The 20,662-nt window shown below is 46.5% G+C and overlaps 1 protein-coding gene across 1 annotated transcript in view; it reads left to right on the top strand.

Moving 5' to 3' along the window:
- Positions 1–13,254: 13,254 nt before the first annotated feature.
- MOCS1 (molybdenum cofactor synthesis 1) overlaps positions 13,255–20,662 on the top strand; it is a 29,338-nt gene continuing 21,930 nt past the window's right edge. Inside the window, exons 1-2 of the mRNA XM_017870165.1 lie at positions 13,255–13,519; positions 19,990–20,116. Of these exons, the coding sequence (XP_017725654.1) occupies positions 13,319–13,519; positions 19,990–20,116 (328 nt within the window). The 5' untranslated portion in view covers positions 13,255–13,318. The remainder of the gene's footprint in view (positions 13,520–19,989; positions 20,117–20,662) is intronic.

Genomic DNA, 20,662 nt, shown 5'->3' with positions numbered 1-20,662 from the left:
CCAGCTGAACAACTGCACACCTGTGATCCTGGGTTTGACCTTACCTTTGATATCTTTGCCTGATCACCAGTCTCCTCACACATTTCTAAGAGCCCTCCTTGTGTCTGAAAAAGAAAAAAGTTCTGCATTAGTAACAACACGTGGAGAAGCATGCATACATATGTTTCAAATCCTGGGAAACAAAGGAGAATTAAATGCATTTAGGAGGAAGTGACTGTAAACTGTTTTAGAAGTGGAATGGAAGGTTTTATCAGGCCTAAGGTCTGTGATGAGAGTTGGAGTAAACATTTTAGTTACTGTCAAACTGTCACACTCATGACTGAGATGGTATACCACTCACCATTCAGTCATGCATCTCTCCTTCCTTAATTCTCCAATGGAAGCCCCTCCTCCTGTTTATCTTTCTTTCTCCAAGGAGTTATCATATAGCCTTTGTTCGGGTGTTGCCTTTGTGTATTTACCTAGCTTCTCCCTAGGATTACCTGTTCCACTCCTAGTTTTCTAAGTCCCCTGCCTGTCTTCATGAAGAAAGCTGAACTGCAGCTCTAGGAAATTATCCTTGATTGATTAGCAACATGAGATGGGAATGTGCAAAATGTTATTGAGAGAAACAAATTGTTATTTATCCCTGCTCTTTGACTCCTCAGAGATGGAGAACAGTTTTACCCTCTCTATTAGTTCAAGACCTCTCTTACTTCTTATATTCTCTCTGGTTTCTGATTTCCATATAGGAAATGTCCATTTTTATAACTCTCAGGCATGAAATTGCAGAGTTCTTCCCCTAGAGTCCACTTGGCCCTCCCTAGGTGCTGACTGTGTTATAGGGATGTCACTAAGGGGCCTGGTGGTGCCCGACAGGGATGTTAATGAAAGCCCGAAAGACTGACAGCAGACAGACCCATGTCAGAGGTAGGATGGAGCGACTGAAAGGCCAGGCCCAGATGTACGTACTTAGAGAATACAGAAAGAAGCCAGTGGCCAGGATACAGCAACAAGGTCAGCAGCGAGCTCCAATAAACACCTTGGTGCATTCAGGCTGCTATTTAAAAACAAACACACCAACAAAAAACCCTCAGAATGGGTAATTTATTAACAATAGAAGGTTATGGCTCATACTGTGAAGGCTAAGATGCCCAAGATCAAGCTGCCACTAGATCCAGTGTCTGAGAGCCTGTTCCTCAGAGCTCAAATGAAGGAAAAGTAAAAGGGCATCTCCATCCTCTTTTATAAAATGCTGTTTCCATTCATAAGAGAGGAGGCTTCGTGACTCAGTCCTTTCCCAGATGCCTCCCCTCTGCCACTGAACTGGGGATTTCATTTCAACACGCGAAATTTGAGGAGACACAAACATTCCCACCATAGCAGTAGGTGACAATACTAAGCATTCCAACATGCCAGGTGTAGCTCTGAGCCTAAACACGGACTTACCTGACCTTCATGTACCCGTAGAAAGTTGATACTATTGTCCCCTTCTAATTACAAAGAAACTGAGGCACAGGGGGCCACAACTTGCTAAGGTCACACAGCTGGTAAGTGCTGGAGACAGGATCTAACCCCAGGCATCCTGGCTCCAGAGCCTATGCTCATAACCACTGGACTATACTCCCCTTCCATCTTGAGAGGTCTGTGGGCTCCCCGGCCCACAAGGCTTAACCAGGAGTCAGAGGCCTCTCAGCCCTTCTGAAAGCCCAAGTCATTTCCTTCTATGGCCCCATCTTATACCACATCAGGCTGGGCCAGTCTTTGTACTCCTGTAACCTATGTATGTGCTGCAGAACTCCTTCCCTGGGCTAGGCATGTCTTGTCTTGCTTGGGATGCTCAAGTACACAGTGTAATTGCTGAGGGGCTCTGCACAAGTAGGACACTGCCCCCATAGTACAGCCTGGTGCAATGCAACTTTCTAACACTCAGAGCTGTTGATGCAGGCCAAGAGTCAGTTGCCCAGATGTTTTCTAGAGTCATGACAGCAAGCCCCCAGGCTCACTGTGCACCATGCCTGTATTTGACCTTGTTCTAGAAAGGATTTAAAACAGACCACGCATGAAATAAGTTTATTCACACTCACAAAGTTGAGTTTATAATTTTTCCATAAAATACTCTTTAATAAATGGTTTTGCAAAATACTATTTCCATATTAACTGTCTACTAAATTACCACTTGGAAGCAATATTTAAATAAATTTAATCATAGGCACAGATTGGTCTGACTCTTCTTACTTTTTAATTGATCTTGGCTTTTGTACCAGTCAAAGTGCTGTCAGGACCGCATTCAAGTTGGGAGTTTAGTAAAGTAATATTTATAAAGGTCTGGGCTGGGTGCAAGGAAACCTCGAGAGAAAGTGTGGTATTCTGGAGCTAGTGGTGTGGGTTTGGGTGTGTCTTGAGGGGAGTGCTGGAGGGTGTCCCACTCCTAGGCCTAAAGAAGCATGAGGAAGAGAGAACTACATGGGGAGGATCACCCACAGAAGCTGTAACTGCAGTTGAGGAACACACCTGCCCCAAGGCAGCCACCAAGGGAAGCAGCCAAGGGCCTGGTACCCTCACACACTCTTCTCCCTCTCTCTGGTCTCCTGCCAGGGCTCCCCACTGGACAGGCCCCATCAGAACCAGATGGGGAGGGTCATCCCTGCAGGTCAGTCTTCTGACGCCAGAGCAAGATGTAGAAGATGGAGGGGAGTCCTGGTGGTGCGAACGAAAGACATCCCCATGTCAAAAGCAAAATCTCTGATTACTTTCTTAGGATTGATGTGGCTAGTAGGGACTGTTCCAATCTACCAAACTTCAAGCAGGGAAACAATCTCTTTGGTCTTGACCCGAGGAGGGAACAAAGCTGTAAAATTTGGTTCTCCTTCCTGGAGAGGTAACTAGAACTAGAAAAGGGAAGTGTGTAAACTTCTCACTAATGAAACAGTTTATCTTGATTACCCTTGTCCCAGTTCTATATTACCTCAAGTCTATTATCCCTTACATGTAATTCCAAAATTAAACTACTTCTGTAATCTGAAAATTTTTCCATACTCCATCTGTCAACAAAACATGGCCGTGTGACGTGAACTATTTATAACTATTACCCTTCTTCATGTGAACATTTTCTTGCAGAAAAATTGCTTGGTTACTGGGGTCTTTCCTAGCCCCTGTCTTATGTTCTATATTCATATGCTTTTACATATACGTACAATATGTATCTAATGTACAGTGTATGACATTTCAAACCCCAAACACTCCTAAATTCCAAAATCTATCTGGCCCCTCAGCCTTCAGAAAGCAGACTTTGAACTTATGTTCTGACTCACATCAACTCCGTAATATTCTTTAGAAAAGGGATAGGGACCACCATGCCTGGCTAATTTTTGTATTAGTAGAGACAGGGTTTCATCATGTTGGCCAGGTTGGTCTTGAACCCCTGACCTCGAGTGATCCACCCAACTTGGCCTCCCAAAGTGCTGGGATTAGACATGAGCCACTGAGAGGCTGAGGCAGGAGAATCACTTGAACACAGGAGGTGGAGGTTTCAGAGAGCCAAGGCTGTGATGTTGCACTCCAGCCTGGGCGGACAAGGGTGAAACTCTGTCTCAAAAAAAAAAAGGGGGGGGGGCCCAGTGCGGTGGCTTTTGCCTGTAATCCCAGCACTTTAGGAGGCTGAGGCAGGCAGATCACCTTAGGTCAAGAGTTCGAGACCAGCCTGGCCAACATGGTGAAACCCAGTATCTACAAAAAATACAAAAAACTTAGCTGGGTGTGGTGGCAGGCACCTGTAATCCCAGCTACTTGGGAGGCCGAGGCAGGAGGATCGCTTGAACCCAGGAGGTGGAGGTTGCAGTGAACCAAGATCATGCCATTGTACTCCAGCCTGGGCAACAAAAGTGAGGCTCCTCCTCAAAAAAAAGGGGGAGGGATAGGGAAAGTTGGGTATTACATTTATAATTAATAGACTTTCTCTACTCAGAATGTGGCTTTACAAATTGAACTTTACAACATGTAAAGTTCTTTTTAACTCAAGCTTAGTTTAAGTATTCCTCTGCCCCTTTTGACTATCATGAGATTGTGGAAGACAATCAAGTGTAGTACAGAATTGTAGCAGGAAAAAAAGGGGAGTCAAAGGAACACTCAGGATGTACTAAAGGGACTATTTGCGGGGATGTGGTCAGGGTCAAGGACACAAAGGATAGGGCTTCAGAGCATGGATTCGGGAGCTGGTCATGTTAACCCCCCTGGTTCTCAGCTTCATCCCTTATTAGCTATGCATCACTGGGCTAGTTACTTCACCTCTTTGTGCTTCATCTTATATTTTCATAATATAGTAAAATCCTCTCTAATTGATTTCTCACAACCACCACCCTGTGAAGTAGATAAGACAGGCAGTTTCCCCTCTGACATATGATGAAACCAGAGAAATGAAGTAATTGGCGCAAGGTTAAGCAGGGAATCTGTGCCAAGTGAGAACTGGCAGTCAGATCGCCCCCACTGCCAAGCCAGGGCTCTTTCCAACCTGTCGCCTGCCTTACTTACAGAGGCTTGCCCTTCTCTGATTGCCCCAGGAGGGAACATGTCAGGTGGCATTCTCAGCTGGGCCAATTCTCATGAGCACGAGGACTTCTGAGATGTTTCCAAAAATGTCAGCCTTTGATACTTCTTGCTTTATATCTCCACCCCAATAATTACCCCAACTAAATTTAACAGCCAGCCACTGCATAATCCAGACAGTACAACTTGATCTTTGTTGCAGAGGAATTAGGCCTAAGTTTAGTGAATTTGATTGTCTTAGGGGAATTAAAGGTTATTTTCTAGTTCAAAGGTAGAGCCATGTGTGAGTTGCTTTTCTTCTAAATGCACGGGCCTTAACACAGTGAACTCTAACTCTGTAGGAGTGAGTAGAATAAAGTCAGGTGTAAAGTCATCTCTTGCCTCCCTCGGCTGGTAGAAAAGAATGCGGAGTTGGCAAGGAGGAGTTGCCCATGCCCAGATCTCTCTCCCATGCTGTCCTGTGCTCCCCTCCCAGTCCCTTCCATGAATGGACTCCAAACAGAAGCCTGAAGGCAAGGGGGTCCATGGGATCAACCTCTTGGGGCAGAGAACAGGGGGCAAAGACAGGTGGAGAATGGATCCCAGGAAAGGGTGGGGCACATGGAGAACAAATGGCCTAGAATGCCACCAATACAGTTACAGACATAAACAGCATCTCTTTCCTGTGATGGCAACAAGCAAATAGTTAAATAGCAACTCACTGTAGGAATTTACACACAACTTTTAAATTTTCTATTGCTGTGTAACAAGTCACTCCAAAATGTAATGGCTGAAAACAACAGTGTTTATCTCACCCAATTTCTAAGGGGCAGGAGCCTGGGAGTGGCTTGGCTGGATGTTTCTGGATCAGGGTATCTTGTGAGATGGCAGTGAAGATCTCAGCAAGGCCTGCAGGTACATGAAGCTGTGACTAGGGCTGGAGGAGTCCTATCCAAAATGGTTCCCATATATGGCTGTTGGTTGGAGGCCTTCGTTCCTAACTGGCTGTTGGCAGGAGGTTTTAGTCTTCATCAAACGGGCATCTCCAGAGAACTGCTCACAACATGGCTGCTGGCTTCTCCCAGAGGGAGCAAGGAGGAAGCCACATGATCTTTTACTGACTACCCTCAGAAGCCTAACACCATCACTTCTGCCACATTTGATTTGCTAGAGTTCCTAAGTTCAGCCCACATTTAAGGGGAGGGGAACTAGGCTCCACGTTTTAAAGTGAGGAATATTTAAGAATTTATGGACCTGTTTAAAACCACCATACACTAAGAAGATCAGTAGGAGAAAACAGTTCAGGATGATTTCATAACAGGGATGATGGTCTGGCCTGAAAAAGACCTGAGAATACCTCAGAAAACAGTTTTCAGTGTCCTCCGAGCCTCCTCTTCTCCCACACAGCAAGGGTCTCAGGACTCCCTAAGAGTTGGAGCCCATCCTTCTTGGTAATCCCTGTGCCTTATTTTTGCCTAACTCATACCTACCCTACTTACCATTATTGCTCTTGGCTACCTACTCTTGGAAAACAGTTAAACTAATTTGAGCTGAGTTATATACATGGTTTATAATGAACCTGCCATCCCTTGTGGGGGGTTACCTAATTCTAATAAGAGCTTTCCTGTAGGCTCAATACATCCAAAAGAGTTAACCTCTTTAATCTCTTTCATGTGAGAAAGGATGGTTTCAGTAACATGAGTAAGGCCCTCCTTGCCCTAAAACAATATCATAAAAACAACAGAGCACTTGCTTAAGCATTCCATGACTCAAGTCTCACAACAAGCTAAAGACCAGTTTTTTATTTCCAGTCAATGAGGAGCCCAAACTCGTAGAGAGAAAGTGACTCTATGGCAGAGGTTGGATATGAAACATGGAGCTGATTCCCAGTGTAAGGCTCCTGTCGAACCTCAAGATGAGGACCCTCAAACCAATCTCATCATCAACTCCATAGGAAAACAGCCCACTCCAGGAGCTCAGGGAAATGGGGGACAGGAAAGAGTTTATTCTATATTCTTCTCAATGGTGCGGGGAGGATGGTGTGGACACAGCAGCGATGAAGAATAATTAGGATGTCTCTAGAGGATGAAAGATTGTGTATCAAGGCAGCAATTCTCAAACTGTTTGTCTCAGGAACTCTTTATACTCTAAAGCAGGGGTCCCCAACCCCCAGGCCTTGGACTGGTACCAGTCTGTAGCTTGTTAGGAACTGAGCTACACAGCAGAAGGTGAGTAGCAACCAAGCAAGCATGACTGCCTGAGCTCTGCCTCCTGTCAGCTCAGCAACAGCATTAGATTCTTAGAGGAGCTCAAACCCTATTGTGAACTGCGCCTGCAAGGCATCTATCTGGGTTGCGTGTTTCTTCTGAGAATCTAATGCCTGATGGTCTCAGGTGGAACAGTTCCATCCTGAAACCATTCCCCTACCACCGCCTCCATGGAAAAACTGTCTTCCACGAAACTGGTCCCTGGTGCCAAAAGGATTGTGGACCACAGCTCTAAAGTATCAAACATCCCCAAAGAGCTTATTTGTTTATTTGTGTTATATCTACTTAATACCTATTTTTAACTTATTTAAATTGACAGAAATATTATATCATGTACAATGTGTTGAAATATACATTATGAAATGGCTAAAATGAGCTAATTAACATTAACACTTGCATTTCCTCACTTTTTTGTGTGGTGAGAACACTTAAAATCTCTTAGCAATTTTCAAGATACAATATATTGTTATCAACCACAGTCACCATGTTGTACAACACATCTTTTTTGAAATATTTAATTTATATTTACTATGTTAATTTCTTTGATTTATAGTTATGATATTAGAAATTCAAACTCAGAAAATCTTAACATTTAACTCACTGAAAAATAACAGTCAATGCCTATTACTTGTTAACATAATGCTTTATGAAAACAATTTCCAAAACAAAAACAGGGAAAAAAAGTGGCATTGTGCTACATTTTGGCAACTTGCTTTCATATCTGGCTTAGTAGAAGGCGACTGGATTCTCATATCTGCTTCTGTGTTCAATCTGTGAAATCACACATAGAAAACTCCTATATGGTTATAGGCACATGAGAGTGGGAAAGACAATTTCTTTTCTTTTCTTTTTTCTTTTTTTTTTTTTTTTTTTTTTTGAGACTGAGTCTCCCTCTATCACCCAGGCTGGAGTACAGCGGTGCGATCTCAGCTCACTGCAAGCGGTGCCTCCCAGGTTCACACCATTCTCCTGCCTCAGCCTCCGAGTATCTGAGACTACAGGTGCCCACCACCACGCCTAGATAATTTTTTGTATTTTTAGTAGAGATGGGGTTTCACTGTGTTAGCCAGGATGGTCTCGATCTCCTGACCTTGTGATCCACCTGACTCGGCCTCCCAAAGTGCTGGGATTACAGGTGTGAGCCACCGTGCCTGGCACCATTTCTTAATATTACTGTGAAACTAGTGTTGACCTCTGAAATCCACACTTTGAAAACAATCGAATTAAAGAGGTATTACAAACTCTCCTCTTAGTTTTGCTGATGACAGAATCTAAACAAGAGACTCCTAGTTAGTACCGCATGGCTCTGAGGGTATGCATGATACACGCAGATGTATAAGGCTTCCATGGCTGGTTTCAGGATGCAAGGGGAGTGACAGTGTGAAGAAGTAGAAAAGTTGAATGGAAAAGCTGGATGATACATAAGAGAGCAAGGGGAAGTTTGTTCCTGGAGTAAGGTTATTTTACTGTTCGCCAGCATCTGCTTCCCCCTCTGAGGGAGGACTGAGCTGTTCTTCCCTTTGAAATTAGATGCAGCCATGTGACTTGCTTCAAGCAGAGTGATGTGTGACACTTCCAGGAAGAAGCTGTAAGAGCCAGTTTGCTGTTTGCCACACTCTTTTTCCCTCTTGGTAACCACCAGTATTCTATGTGAATATTCACTGCCCCATCAGCCTGGGACCCAGAGTGAGGGCAACACTGATGGGAAACAAAGTTCCCAGCTAACTCTTGGATATAGTTTGGATGTTTGTCCTCTCCAGATCTCACGTTGAAATTTGATCCCCAATGTTGGGGGTGGGGCCTGGTGGGAGGTGTTTGGGCTTCAGGAACAAATCCCTCATGAATGGGTTGATGTCATCCCCTAGGTGATGAGTGAGGTTTTGTTTTTTTTTTTGTTTTGTTTTAGTTTTTGAGACGGAGTTTCACTCTTGTTGCCCAGGCTGGAGTGCAATGGCGCCATCTCGACTTACTGCAACCTCGCCGCCAGGGTTCAAGCGATTCTCCCACCCCAGCCTCCTAAGTAGCTGGGATTATAGGTATGCGCCACCATGCCTGGCTAGTTTTGTAGTTTTCGTAGAGATGGGGTTTCTCCATGTTGGTCAGGCTGGTCTTGAACTCCCGAACTCAGGTGATCCGCCTGCCTCAGCCTTGCAAAGTGCTGGAATTGCAGGCGTGAGCCACTGCGCTCGGCTGAGTGAGTTTTTATTCTATTAGCTTATGTAAGAGCTCATTGTTTAAATATTGTGACTTCCCTCCTCCCATGTTATGACTGCTCCCCTCTGCCTTCCACCATAATTGGAAGCTTCCTGAAGCCCTCACCAGAAACAGACGCTGGTACCATGCTTCTTCTATGCCCACAGAACCATGAGCCAAATGAACCTATTTTCTTTATAAATTAGTCTCCAGTATTCCTTTATAGCAATGTAAAGCAGACAAATATAGCTTTGCTGGGCATGTAGCCCAAATGAGAGAAAAAACACTTGTTATTTTCACCCTTTGAGATATTGGAGTTACTTGTTATAACAGTACAATCTAGCCCAGGCTGACTGATACAGCTGTCTTAGTCTGTTTTGTACTTCTGTAGAAGGAATACCTGAGGCTGGGCAATTGATAAGAGGTTTATTTATCTCATTACAAGAAGCATGACGTTGGCATCTGCTCAGCCTCTGATGAGGCTTTTGTGCTATGTCAGGATACGGTGGAGAAGGTCAAAGGGGAAGCTAGCGTCAGCACAAAAGGGCCAAACTGGACAAGTGTCCTGGCTTTATGACAATGCACGTTCATGGGAACTAATCCATTCCCCTCGGAACTTACTCGCTAGCAAGAGAACAGCACCAATCCATTCACGAGGGATCCACCCCCATGACCCATACCTCCCACCCACTGCCACACTGGGGTCAAATTTCAACATGAGATTTGGTGAGGACAAACAAACCATATCCAAAGCATAACAGCCATCTTACTGACAGGCCAATCAAGGATATGGACTCTGCCATTTAATGTACTTATTGTGAGCCTATTGCGCATTAAATACCACGCTAGGTGCTACGATTACAGATAATTTAGATTTGGCACCAGCCCTCACAGGGTTTATAGTGCAGAAGGCATATAAATAAACGATATCACTGTTGTAATTGCTACTATTAACGAAGGGTAGTACGGAAGGGAAGAGTCCACGAATCCTGTATCAGTCAGGGAACCAGCGAGAAAAGGCATAATCAGCTAAAATTTTTGAAGGGATATTTTAATACAGGGACTATTTTGGAGGTGTGGGCAAAGTTAAGGTAGGGGGGTGGGTCAACAGGAATGTTGAGGCATCCAAGGACAATCAGCAGAAGAAAGCCAATCTCACCCCAGTCTGAAGTGAAGAAACAAGTGTTAGAAATAGTGTTACTGAACTAAGTGGGAGGTGGAATCATGGCAGAGGGGCCAGATGACACCAACTACAGCTGTAGCCAGAGCAAAACAGGGAGGGATCAGGAAGAATAGATATTCCAGCTTTTCTCTCCTCCTGCTCTCTGATCTCCCGCCATGCTCCCTATTGGCAAGATCCACCTGGAAACTAGATGTCAGGGCACCTGGGTGATGCCATCAATGCAGTTGGTAGAAGTCAACCTCCTGGTCCTCAGAGCAGGGTGGAGAAGGATCTGGAGGAACAAATAAAGACTATCCTCAACAAGGTCCTCAAAAGAGAAATGATAGGAATAGTTGATACAATATTTTTTGAAACTTTATTGCTTCATTAAAATGCTTAAAATTGCAAGGAGAGTCCACAGTTATAGAATAGGGGATAGGTCTGAATGAATATTCAGATGACTGGACACTTGAGACTCCTATTAGAAGAGATGATGGACATATGGCTGGAAATCATATCCTGGATCTTTTTATGTTGGAGGGAGTTGGGAGATGAAAGTCAAGGGCAGAGAGAATGGGTGGGGAATAAGGAGAAACATATCTTCCTGTCAGCTGGAGACCAGATCACTATAGATAAATTGTAAGGTGGGAATTGCATCATATTTTTCTAACCTAGTCTCAAAAGCCAGGCAGTATCACTTTTACACTGTTACAAACAAGTTACAAACTGACCCAGATGCAAAGGGAGGAAAGTTGATTCCATGGAGAAAGCAAAGTTCTATCATAGTGCTGAATAATACAGTAGCCAGTAGCCACACATGGCTATTTACACTTCAATTAATGACAATTTAATAAAATTAAAAATCCAATTCTCAGTCACACTAGCCACATTTCATGTGTTCAACAGCTATGTGAGGACATGGAATATCTCCATTATTGCAGAAGTTTCTACTGGACAACACAGCTCTAGAACATATGAGACAGGAAATATTGTTGCAGCCATCTTGCAAATACGGTCTGCCACCAGGACCTAGGCAAACCAAATTGTATTAGAGAAGATGGTGCAGTGGCTCACAAGACATTGTGTACAAGGGTTGGCAATAACTGCTGCTGTTTATCATTAAGAGAATACTTGGGTTAAAGTCTTAAAGAGAGGATGTATATGCCCAGGGGACTAAAACTAGGGCCAATAGGAGGGCAACACAAAAGAGAGATTTCTGGGACAGTATGTTCCATAAGCCTCTTTGAGCATGTGACAAAAAGCCACCTCTCCCCAGGGGGAAAAAAAAAGTAAATATACAGTATTATGCATTCAAGTTCAGGATTCTACAGAACCCTCTAAATCAATCCATGGATTTGCCACATCAGAGCCCTACTGCAGGCTGTGAGCCCTTGGAAGTATTTCCTTATTCCCAGCCATTAGCAGAGGATTTGGCCCTCATGACACTTAATCACCATATGTTAACAGAAAGGGGCACTTCTTTTGCTGAATACAAGTAAGAACTTTAATAGGTGGGGAGACATTTAAGTGGAGCAGACAACATCAGGAAGCCAGAAAGTTTCCCAGCACTAGAGGAGTCCAAGTAGATGTGTGATAATATGGAGAGGATTTCGGCCTTCAAACATAACTGAGTAAGCCTTAGGTCTTGCCTTGAGGACCCAAGTTCTATAAAAGACAACAGTAAAGCCCAAGTGAAGGGATCATCACATACAATTTGAAGAGGGTAGAATCTAGAGAGGCTTCATGGAGCTAGTGACATTCTTGGATCAAGTTCATATGTCAGATGGCTTCTTCCCTGAGGTTGAGTCCTCTCTAGAAGGCTCTTCAAGCCTCATATCCACCAAAAAAAAAAATTGTTTTATCCTTCTTGTCCCCATGCCCAGTTTCCCTGATAAATCCAGACATATCTAAACTTAGCAGTGGACAGAGCTTGAACAGTTCTCAGTTGGTCTTCAGGCCCCTTGTAAACAGACCTCTGGCATACTTGTCACATCTATTTCAAACATATCCCAGATACACTTTCATCCTCCACAATGTATTTTCTGAATTTTGAGTATCATTGTGAGAAACTCACATTGAATCTAAGGCTAAAATCATCTCAGCTTTTCTGACAGTCTCACTGCATTTGTAAAAGTCAGTTATATTCGGTTATTCTTTCCTCTCCCACTATTCGGCCAATTCTTCAAGATCAGGAGCTATATCCCCACTTCCTAAGCATACACTTGGCAGCCGTATGTTCCAGCCGGTGTTTTATTCTTGCAATTCTACAGGGATAGGGTTTTGGATACAACAGGCTGGTTTGAGCATAATTATTCTTAGTACATAAGCTCATCATTGTGTGTGTTATCCAAAATCTTAAAGGACTACAGCACTCTACTTTTTACAGAGAGGAAGAGGCACGCCCCACCATTCCCAACACATATTGAATCTTGACTGAATGACTGTAGAAAGCAGATTGCCCTGGGTTTGAAACCCACCATCAGCTGTGTGACTTCGAGAAAATTACCTGGTCTCGCTAAGCCTCAATGTCCTCAGTTGCAAAATGGACATTCTATTCATACCGGGATTGTTTTAAATAACATTTAGCATGGTGCTTGGTGTATAAGAACCATTTCAAAAATGTTGTCCACTGATTCTGTGACTTCTTCTCATACACTTTTTTTTTTTTTCCATGGAGAAGGCAAGATTGTTAATATCCTTTTGGGGCACACCTGGAGAAGTGTATCTTAAAAGACCTGTTTTACAACCACAATCTGCACTATGGTGCACTGAGTGAGGTGAGTCATGCAAGTGTAGGATCGATCTTTTTATTTAGAACGTTGATATTTCACGGACTTCTGAAAATTTATTACTATTTTTTGAAATATTACATTAAAAAATTATAACCGGAGTTTTGCTGGCACCCTCTTAAATTTTGCACCCAAGGCAGTGCCTCATTCATTTGGCCCTTGTCCTGTCCTGCCTGCTGTCACACCACGACCTAAAGCTGAGACTAGAGCAGCCAGAAAAACTGGAAGGAAAAGAATCCTGTTCCCCACCTGAGTTTACCCTTCTGCCCTAGAGCTCTACCCCGACCCAGGAAAGTGGGCACAGGGAGCGTACTACAGCTCCCACAAGGCCATGCGGGACAGCGTCCTAGCTTATTGGCTGCGCGGGTCCCGTCCTCCTCCCGCCCCTCCCCGCCCCTGCTGGGATGACCCCGGAGGCGAGTGCCCGGCCAGTGTGCTCCCGAAGCCGGCTGTGGGCTGTGGCTCTGCTGGGATCAGGCTTCATGGCGGCGCAGCCGCTGTCCTGGATGCTGCGGCGGCTCCTGAGGTCCAGCGCCCGGAGCTGCAGCTCAGGGGCTCCAGTGACACAGCCCCGCCCCGGGGAGTCCGCGCGAGCTGCCTCGGAGGTGAGCCCACCCCGCCCGTGTCCACAGCTTACCGGGGCGGGAGTGGCCGGAGCACACTGCCCTTTTCCCCCAGTAGCTCCCGGCCTATCTGCTTGGCCGCTTCTAGGAGGGACCCCTTGGCAGTCCTCAGTGGAACGATGTTCTCCAGATGCACCTCCCAGTCTCACCCGCTAACCCAGCGGGAGAGGCTCCTGGGAGTCCCGCTTCAGAACCTCCCTGCCCCCCAGCCACGCCACCCCTGCCGGCTCTGAGCTTGGCCAGAAATTGGGGTAAGCAGAGGACTGGGACTTTGGGTCCAGTGAGATGTCTTATTAGTACCCTTCAGCCTTGCCTTGAACCCACCCTCTTTCTTAAACATTTTCCCTCCCTAGCCCCAGAGCTCAGAGATCAGGTGTCCCAGTGACACCTGCTTCATAGTGTGACTGACTAAACATGTCACCTCGGTGTCACCAAAGGTGAGTTGTTACTGTAGTCCCAGGGCTCTGTAACCCATCCTTTGCTGACTTTCCTTGTCTCATTTTTATTAACCTTGGGAGGGTTCAGCCAGAACAGGGCAGGACTGGCCTCTTCCAGGTTAGAAATTAATACCTCTGACTTTAGGGTTTCGGGTAGGATCCCTCCGTCCTTGACAGCACCCTTCAGAGTGTTTCAAGTCATGAAAAGTTTTAGGTTTTGGTTGTTCTTCTGCTCAGGTGGTTAGGGAATAATTTGAGGGGAAAATACCTCTTTTCATTTAGTGAAACCTCTTTTCGGTACCTATCTAGTCGTTTTTTCCCGTCTCCCAGAACTAGGCTTCCTGTCCTGGGATCCATAAGATCACTGCTCCCTTCTCCCCCATATTGCTCAATGACTTCCGCCACATTTGCTTTCCCCAAATCTAAGTCCCTCTGGGATCCTCAGATAAGCAGGCCCATGGTTGGGAAGTGAAGACTTTTTAGTATCCTTGAACTCTTGACCGTCATTGAAGAAGAGATAGTAAAGCAAAGATGGCTGAGAGATCTTTAAAGAATTCAAGAAAAGGGGACGTTTCTTCTCCACTCCCCCAACCCCCAGTTTATTTTGTACTGGTCTTTCATGAGAGAACCTGTGTTGAGTGGCTCGCATGTGAAAGCAGTTAGTCCTCACTAAGCCATGTAAGGTGAGTAGAGTTTGTATGTTCAGGTGAGGGGGCTAATCAAAGTTAACTTTCCTCCAGTCGCAGAGCTGTAAAGTAGAGGGCAAGGAACTCTAATGATTTTCTGTCCTCCCTGTGTGGAGGCCAGGGAGAGAACCTGCTCCTGTCCATCCCTTTATACTGTGAAGGGAGGGCTAATGTTGCAGAAAGGAGAACATAGACTCTGGGGCAGCCCCATCCCTTATTAGGGGATTCACCAAGTCCCCTTACCCCTCAGTGTCTGTTTTCTCATCTGCAAAGTGAGAATAAAAGTGTCTACTTCATAGAATGTCACAGGGATTAAAAGAGTTAACATATGTTAACGTATATACTTAGAACAAAGCTTAGCCCGTGTAAGTGCTGTGTTATGTAAATGTTGGTGGTAATTACTATTATCCATGCTGCCACTGGCACATGCTGTGTCCTGTGAGTCCCCTCCCATCTGGACTTGTTGGATAGCTATTCTGTCAACTCACATTGAATCCTGGACATCTCATTAGGGTTATCTTCAGCAGACTGGGAGTTCCCGAGGGCTGGGTGCACCTCTGCCTTTCTATCCCCACAGGCGCTTAACACAGGATTGTGCAGGCAGTGGATTCAGCCAATAATTGTAGCTGCTTGAAACTTCGAGTCACGTGGCATAGTAGACCATACTGGACAGGGAGTCCCATGTTTTCACCTGCCAGTTTCGCCTCCAATTTCACCTGGCTCCTGGGGCTGTCACTTCCCTTTGCTTCATGTTTATAAAATAAGAGGGCTGGGCCAGCCCATCATAAGATGGGGGAGGGCACAGAAATCTGTCTTGAGGAGACTCTAAGGGGAAGTGAGTCTGGAAGTGGATCTGTTCTGCTCATCTCCAGAGCTTGCCAATTGGGGTGGGGACACCTTGAACCCCTTCTTGCAGGGTCTCTCTCTCCCAACACGCCCACACAGGGCTCTGGTAGTCTGGTTTGGGATGGGAGGTGCTTGGAGAGCTAGGATGGAAAGCCACTGGGCATTGTTTGTGTGGCAGGGTGAGGGTGTGAGGGAGAGAAGCGAGGTGTAAGTGGGAGCTGGCTGTACAGAAAGGTGGCTGTGGGCTGAGTTCAAGAACAGTTCGAGTAGCTGCTGTATGTGGAAAGGGGTAGTGTGTGGGTCAATGGGGAGGTGGGTGGAGGAGACACAGCGACCTGCCAGCATGTGTCTGAGGTGGCCCAGACAATCTTTGCAGGGTTCAGCCCAGCCTGGGAGTACTGCACCCCTCTTTCTCCCTCTGAGGCTCCATAAGGGCTTTGTTGGGCAACAATGAAGCCTGCTGCCTGTGGTGGGGGAAGCAGGGAGAGTGAGTCCAGGCAAGGCAAAGGCACCCAGCTGTTCAGGGGGCCAGAAAAAACAAATGCTGACTAGGGGTTAGGCTGCAAGGAAGTGGGTGTGGGTGAAGGTAGGAGGAGTACAGCAGGGCCTGGTGAGGGAGAATGAGGGGGAGCAGGGAAAGAGGGCTTTTCAGGGGCTCATCTTGACTTCCAATCTGCCAAGCTCCTCAAAATCCATGTGTCAGCGAAATGTGACTGTCCTTGTCAGGAGCCATAGGTGTAAAGATGTCACACTTAGGGTGGGAATGAGGGGAGGGGGAAGGAGAATCAGGCTAAGCTAGGCTCTTTGCTGGGTCCTCTCATTTAAAAGAGATTAATTTTAAGAGGCCCTTAGTATACATCATCCCAATAGCAGGGTAAATCAGGGCCACTGATACTTAGATTCGGAATGTGCTTTTTTTTCTCCTCAATAACCCTGCCGCTCTGTTTAGACTTTGGAGCTATGTGAGGGCTAGCCTTTAGCAGTCAAATAGATGCCCAAGATTAGTGACTAGTAGAGGAAGGCATCTTGAGGGCAGGGTCCCACTTTAACGCCTTTGTCCCATCCTTCCCCACCCCCTTCACCCCACCCCAATCTGCACTGGGTAGACATGAGATGACCAGTAGTGTCTGGCAGGCTGCCTGGTGCCTGCTTATTAGCCACCAGTATTGGTGGTCCTGGGGATGCTCAGACCCCACGTGGGTGGTGTGGCAGCAGCTTTGAAACCCCCCCTCTGGCCATCTGCTGTTAGTAGAGTTGGAAGGCTCGGGTCTTGGAAGGGAAGGGAAGCTGACAAACTAGAAAAACTGATCACAGCACACAACGGTGTTCCTCCACAGATCACTGACTGGAAACCTCTGTGCCAGGAACTCCTCCAGTTGAGTTAGGTTGGATTATTATTTCCACGGCATAGATGAGGAAACTAAGGTTTGGAGGATTTAGGTGACGTGCTCAACAGCTAGACCTGGCTTGTAATATAGGCTCACCTACTCCAAATCCTGTGCTCATAACCACAACAACTAGCCCTGGATTCAAAGAGCACCTAGCGCTTGGTGTCACTAGGCTGATGGTTCTCAGCCCTGGCTGCACAGCTGAGGCACTAGGTTAAGCTAGAATCTTGGGACGGGGCTCTGTCATCAGTCCTTGAAGCTCCTTGAGTGATTTTGATGTGCTGCCAGGGTTTCGAACCACTGTACCAGGTTAAACCATTTTGACAGTAGAGACCAGCTGGGAAATGATTACCCCCATGTAACTGGGTTTTGCATATACGACCTTTCTGTTTAGGGACAGGACTATTTGTTCATGTGATTCAAAATGTACCAACATCCTGTGCTAGACACTGGGGATACGGAATCAGGCAGGATGACTTCTCACAGAGAGGAAATAGGCCGGGCCAGGCTGGGACCCTGGGAATATGATCCATTTAGGGCTTCCTACTACTTCTGACATGTCCCAGCCCTCCTGAGCAAGCAGAGTTACTGTCTACTCTGTCCTGTAATTCCCTCTGAATCTTGGGCTCCTTTGACTGGTGCTGATATTTTTTTCCTCCAGGAGATTTAAGGGACAGGGAAAAAAGTAGAAGAATGAAAGCAGGGCATGCAGTGTTAGAGAAAAGAAGATGCAGGAATGAGGCTCGTTAATATCTAAGTAATGAGTTTGCATTGTTGGCAAGGTGAGAGTGTGTGTGTTTAGGAGGCTGGATTCAGAATGGGTGATACACATAGGGTCACAAAAGTTCTTAAAAGTGAAATCTGACCAGCCTCTCCCATTGCCAGAACAAGAGCACTAAATTCCATTCTTCTTTTGAGAGAGTCTCGCTCTGTTGCCCAGGCTGGGGTGCAGTGGTACGATCTTGGCTTACTGCCACATCTGCCTTCTGGGTTCAAGCGATTCTCTTGCCTCAGCCTCCTGAGTAGCTGGGATTACAGACTCCCGCCACCACACCCAGTGAACTTTTGTATTTTTCAATAGAAATGGGGTTTCACCATGTTGCCCAGGCTCGTCTTGCACTCCTGACCTCAAGTGATCTGCCCTCCTCGGCCTCCCAAAGTGCTGGGATTACAGACGTGAACCACCACACCCAGCCCCTAATTCCATTCGTGATTGCTCCGTCACACTGCTTGCTCTCAGATTTCTGCTGAATCATGCTCCTTGGTCCTCTCACCTCCCAATTATTTGATTTATTTTGACTCCTCCCCCATCCAGCCACCCCATCCCCCCAACATGTTAAGACTGGGTTGAGGGGGGTATCTTGGCAAGTGAAGAGGTAGAATCTGGGGTGACTAACATGACTGAATTGCAAATAGCTGTTGATGAAAAAGAAGGCACAGCACGGCAATACATCCAGATTCCCAGGTATCTCATCTGGACTCTGGTGGCTGATGGGATTCTTGATTATGGAGGGCCCCCACCCCACCCCTGAGGCTGTCTGTGGAAAGGCAGTGGGATGAGTTTGAGTTTTCTCCATCACACCACAGGGACGGAGGAAGTGACTGTTGTGATTATAGCAGACTGCAGTTAGAGAAGTGACTGCTGCTTACTCCCCACAGGATGGTGAGCAGGGCTTCTCAGAGGAGGTGGGAAATTCTCCTGAGATGGGTAGAGTGAGGAATGTTTTATGGGCCCAGAAAGCAAGAGCAGCCTCACACACACTCTCATGTCTCTTATCTTTGAACCATTCAGTGGCTCTTGACCCAGTCAAGGGCTGCCGATGAGAATTACCTGGAGAGGTTGAAAACATAACAGCTTCAGAGATCCATATTTAGTCAGTCTCCACTGGAATCTTTTTTTAAAGTTCTCCAGATGGTTCTAATGTGCAGCTGGAGCCGAGGAACTTACTGAAGCAAATAATTCTTCCTCCTAATGTAGTTGCGCTGGACCTCTGGAGGGCTGGAGGGCTTCTACTCTCCATCATAATTTTAGGTGTTCACCTACCATCTTCCAATACCACCACTACCACCCGGCCCCCATCTTTACTCCTAGCAAGACAACCTTAGCCTATAGCTGTATTCTTATTTTACAACTGGGAAAGCAGGCCTGGAGAAGTTAAGGGACTTTTACAGCGTGCCAGGTCATACCTGCTGCAGAAACCAGGGTTTCTTGTCCCCATTCCAGAACCTTGTCTGTAGATCTCATGCATGACTTCCAGGGTTGTGATTTTTTTGTCTGAAATATTCTAGAGAAGTGACTTCTACCCACCCTAGTTGTCATCCTCCCTATCTTCTTGGACTCTCTGTGTGATAGAAGGGAGGAATTTAGAACCTGGAATCCGAAGACCTGGATTTGAATCCCGCTTCTGCCGAGGGTGTTCTTGGACCCCATCCAAGCCTTAGTTATAATAATCCCTCGTGGAGTGGGTGTGGGAATGAAATAGAATGTTCTTTGGAAACTTCAAGATGCTTGGTAAATGTTACTTCCTTGGAGCAATTATCTCATCAGCATCTGTCAGGACCCAGGTTGTACTCTCCAAGGACCGATACATCACGGGGAGATGGGTCAGACTAGTTCAGACTTGTACATGGGAAAGGGTGAAGCTGGCTCGCTCCCTTCTCTCTGCAGGACAGGTTTGGGCCTTGCTTGTGGCCTTCAGCAGTGTCTTCCCATTTATGCTCGAATGCTCGCGATCATCGGTGCACGATCCCTTTTTTTTTTTTTTTGCACTGGCTAGAGTGAAGAATAAGGGCTAATAGATTCCCCCACACCCTTGCCTCCACATTGCTGCCCAGCCAGAAATCCTCCCCGCAGGGATCACCACCCGCCCCCTACCCCCGAGCTGAATACTTAAGGGGTGGGTCTTTCTCCTCAAGCTCATTTTTCAATGAGAGGGACAATCCCAGCTTCCCCAACATGCCAGAGCCCAAACATGTGGAAGGGTTAGAAGCTCCGCACAGATGTCAGAGTAAGGGAGGGGGCAGGTGGTTCTCCTTGCGCCTCTCCCCAGCCCGGTAGCAAGGGCCCATGCTTCCTCCCTGCCCTGTCTTTGCAGGAGCTGTCCAGGCGGAGGCAGTTCCTGCGGGAGCATGCGGCCCCCTTCTCTGCCTTCCTCACAGACAGCTTTGGCCGGCAGCACAGCTACCTGCGGATCTCCCTCACGGAGAAGTGCAACCTCAGATGTGAGTCACCTTCCTGGGCCCCCTCTGGGCTGGTGTCCCTCTGCCGAAGCAGCCTCTGAAATCTCCCTGTGCCTGGAAATCCTCCTGAGTCCTCCAGTTCTGCTTTCTAACTTCCTCACTCGCTACCCCTTGCTTACCAGGCCCGGTGGGCTTCAGGGGTAAGATAGGGGTCAAGGCTGAGTTGTATGATTGTAGAAGCTGTGTCCTACTTGGGATTAGATTTGAAAACAGAAATACAGTTGGATTTATAATTAAGATTGGGTCTTGGACCTCTCGGTCTTCAGGGATCCTTCCTTCTGTTTCCCTGTAGTTTCCAAAGTCCAGGACATGGCCAGGGGTGGGGTGGTGGACATTATAAACATGTGAAGTAGACAGCCATGCCCATGGCAGCACTGCTGACTCTGGAGGTGCCCCAGTCCCATAACAAATCAGCTGGGGCCAGGCTGATAACAAAGAGGCCTCATTTCATAATCCTTGCAAAGATTGCTCTGGACCTGTAGCCACTGCTGGAGGGACTTCCAAAGTTGATCTTCCTCCCCTCTTTCC

Source organism: Rhinopithecus bieti, unplaced genomic scaffold (genome assembly GCF_001698545.2).
Source record: "Rhinopithecus bieti isolate Rb0 unplaced genomic scaffold, ASM169854v2 scaffold_4553, whole genome shotgun sequence".
In the NCBI taxonomy this organism is placed as follows: Eukaryota; Metazoa; Chordata; class Mammalia; order Primates; family Cercopithecidae; genus Rhinopithecus; species Rhinopithecus bieti.
The sequence above is the reverse complement of the archived record's forward strand: the minus strand, read 5'-3'. Positions and strand labels throughout refer to the sequence as shown.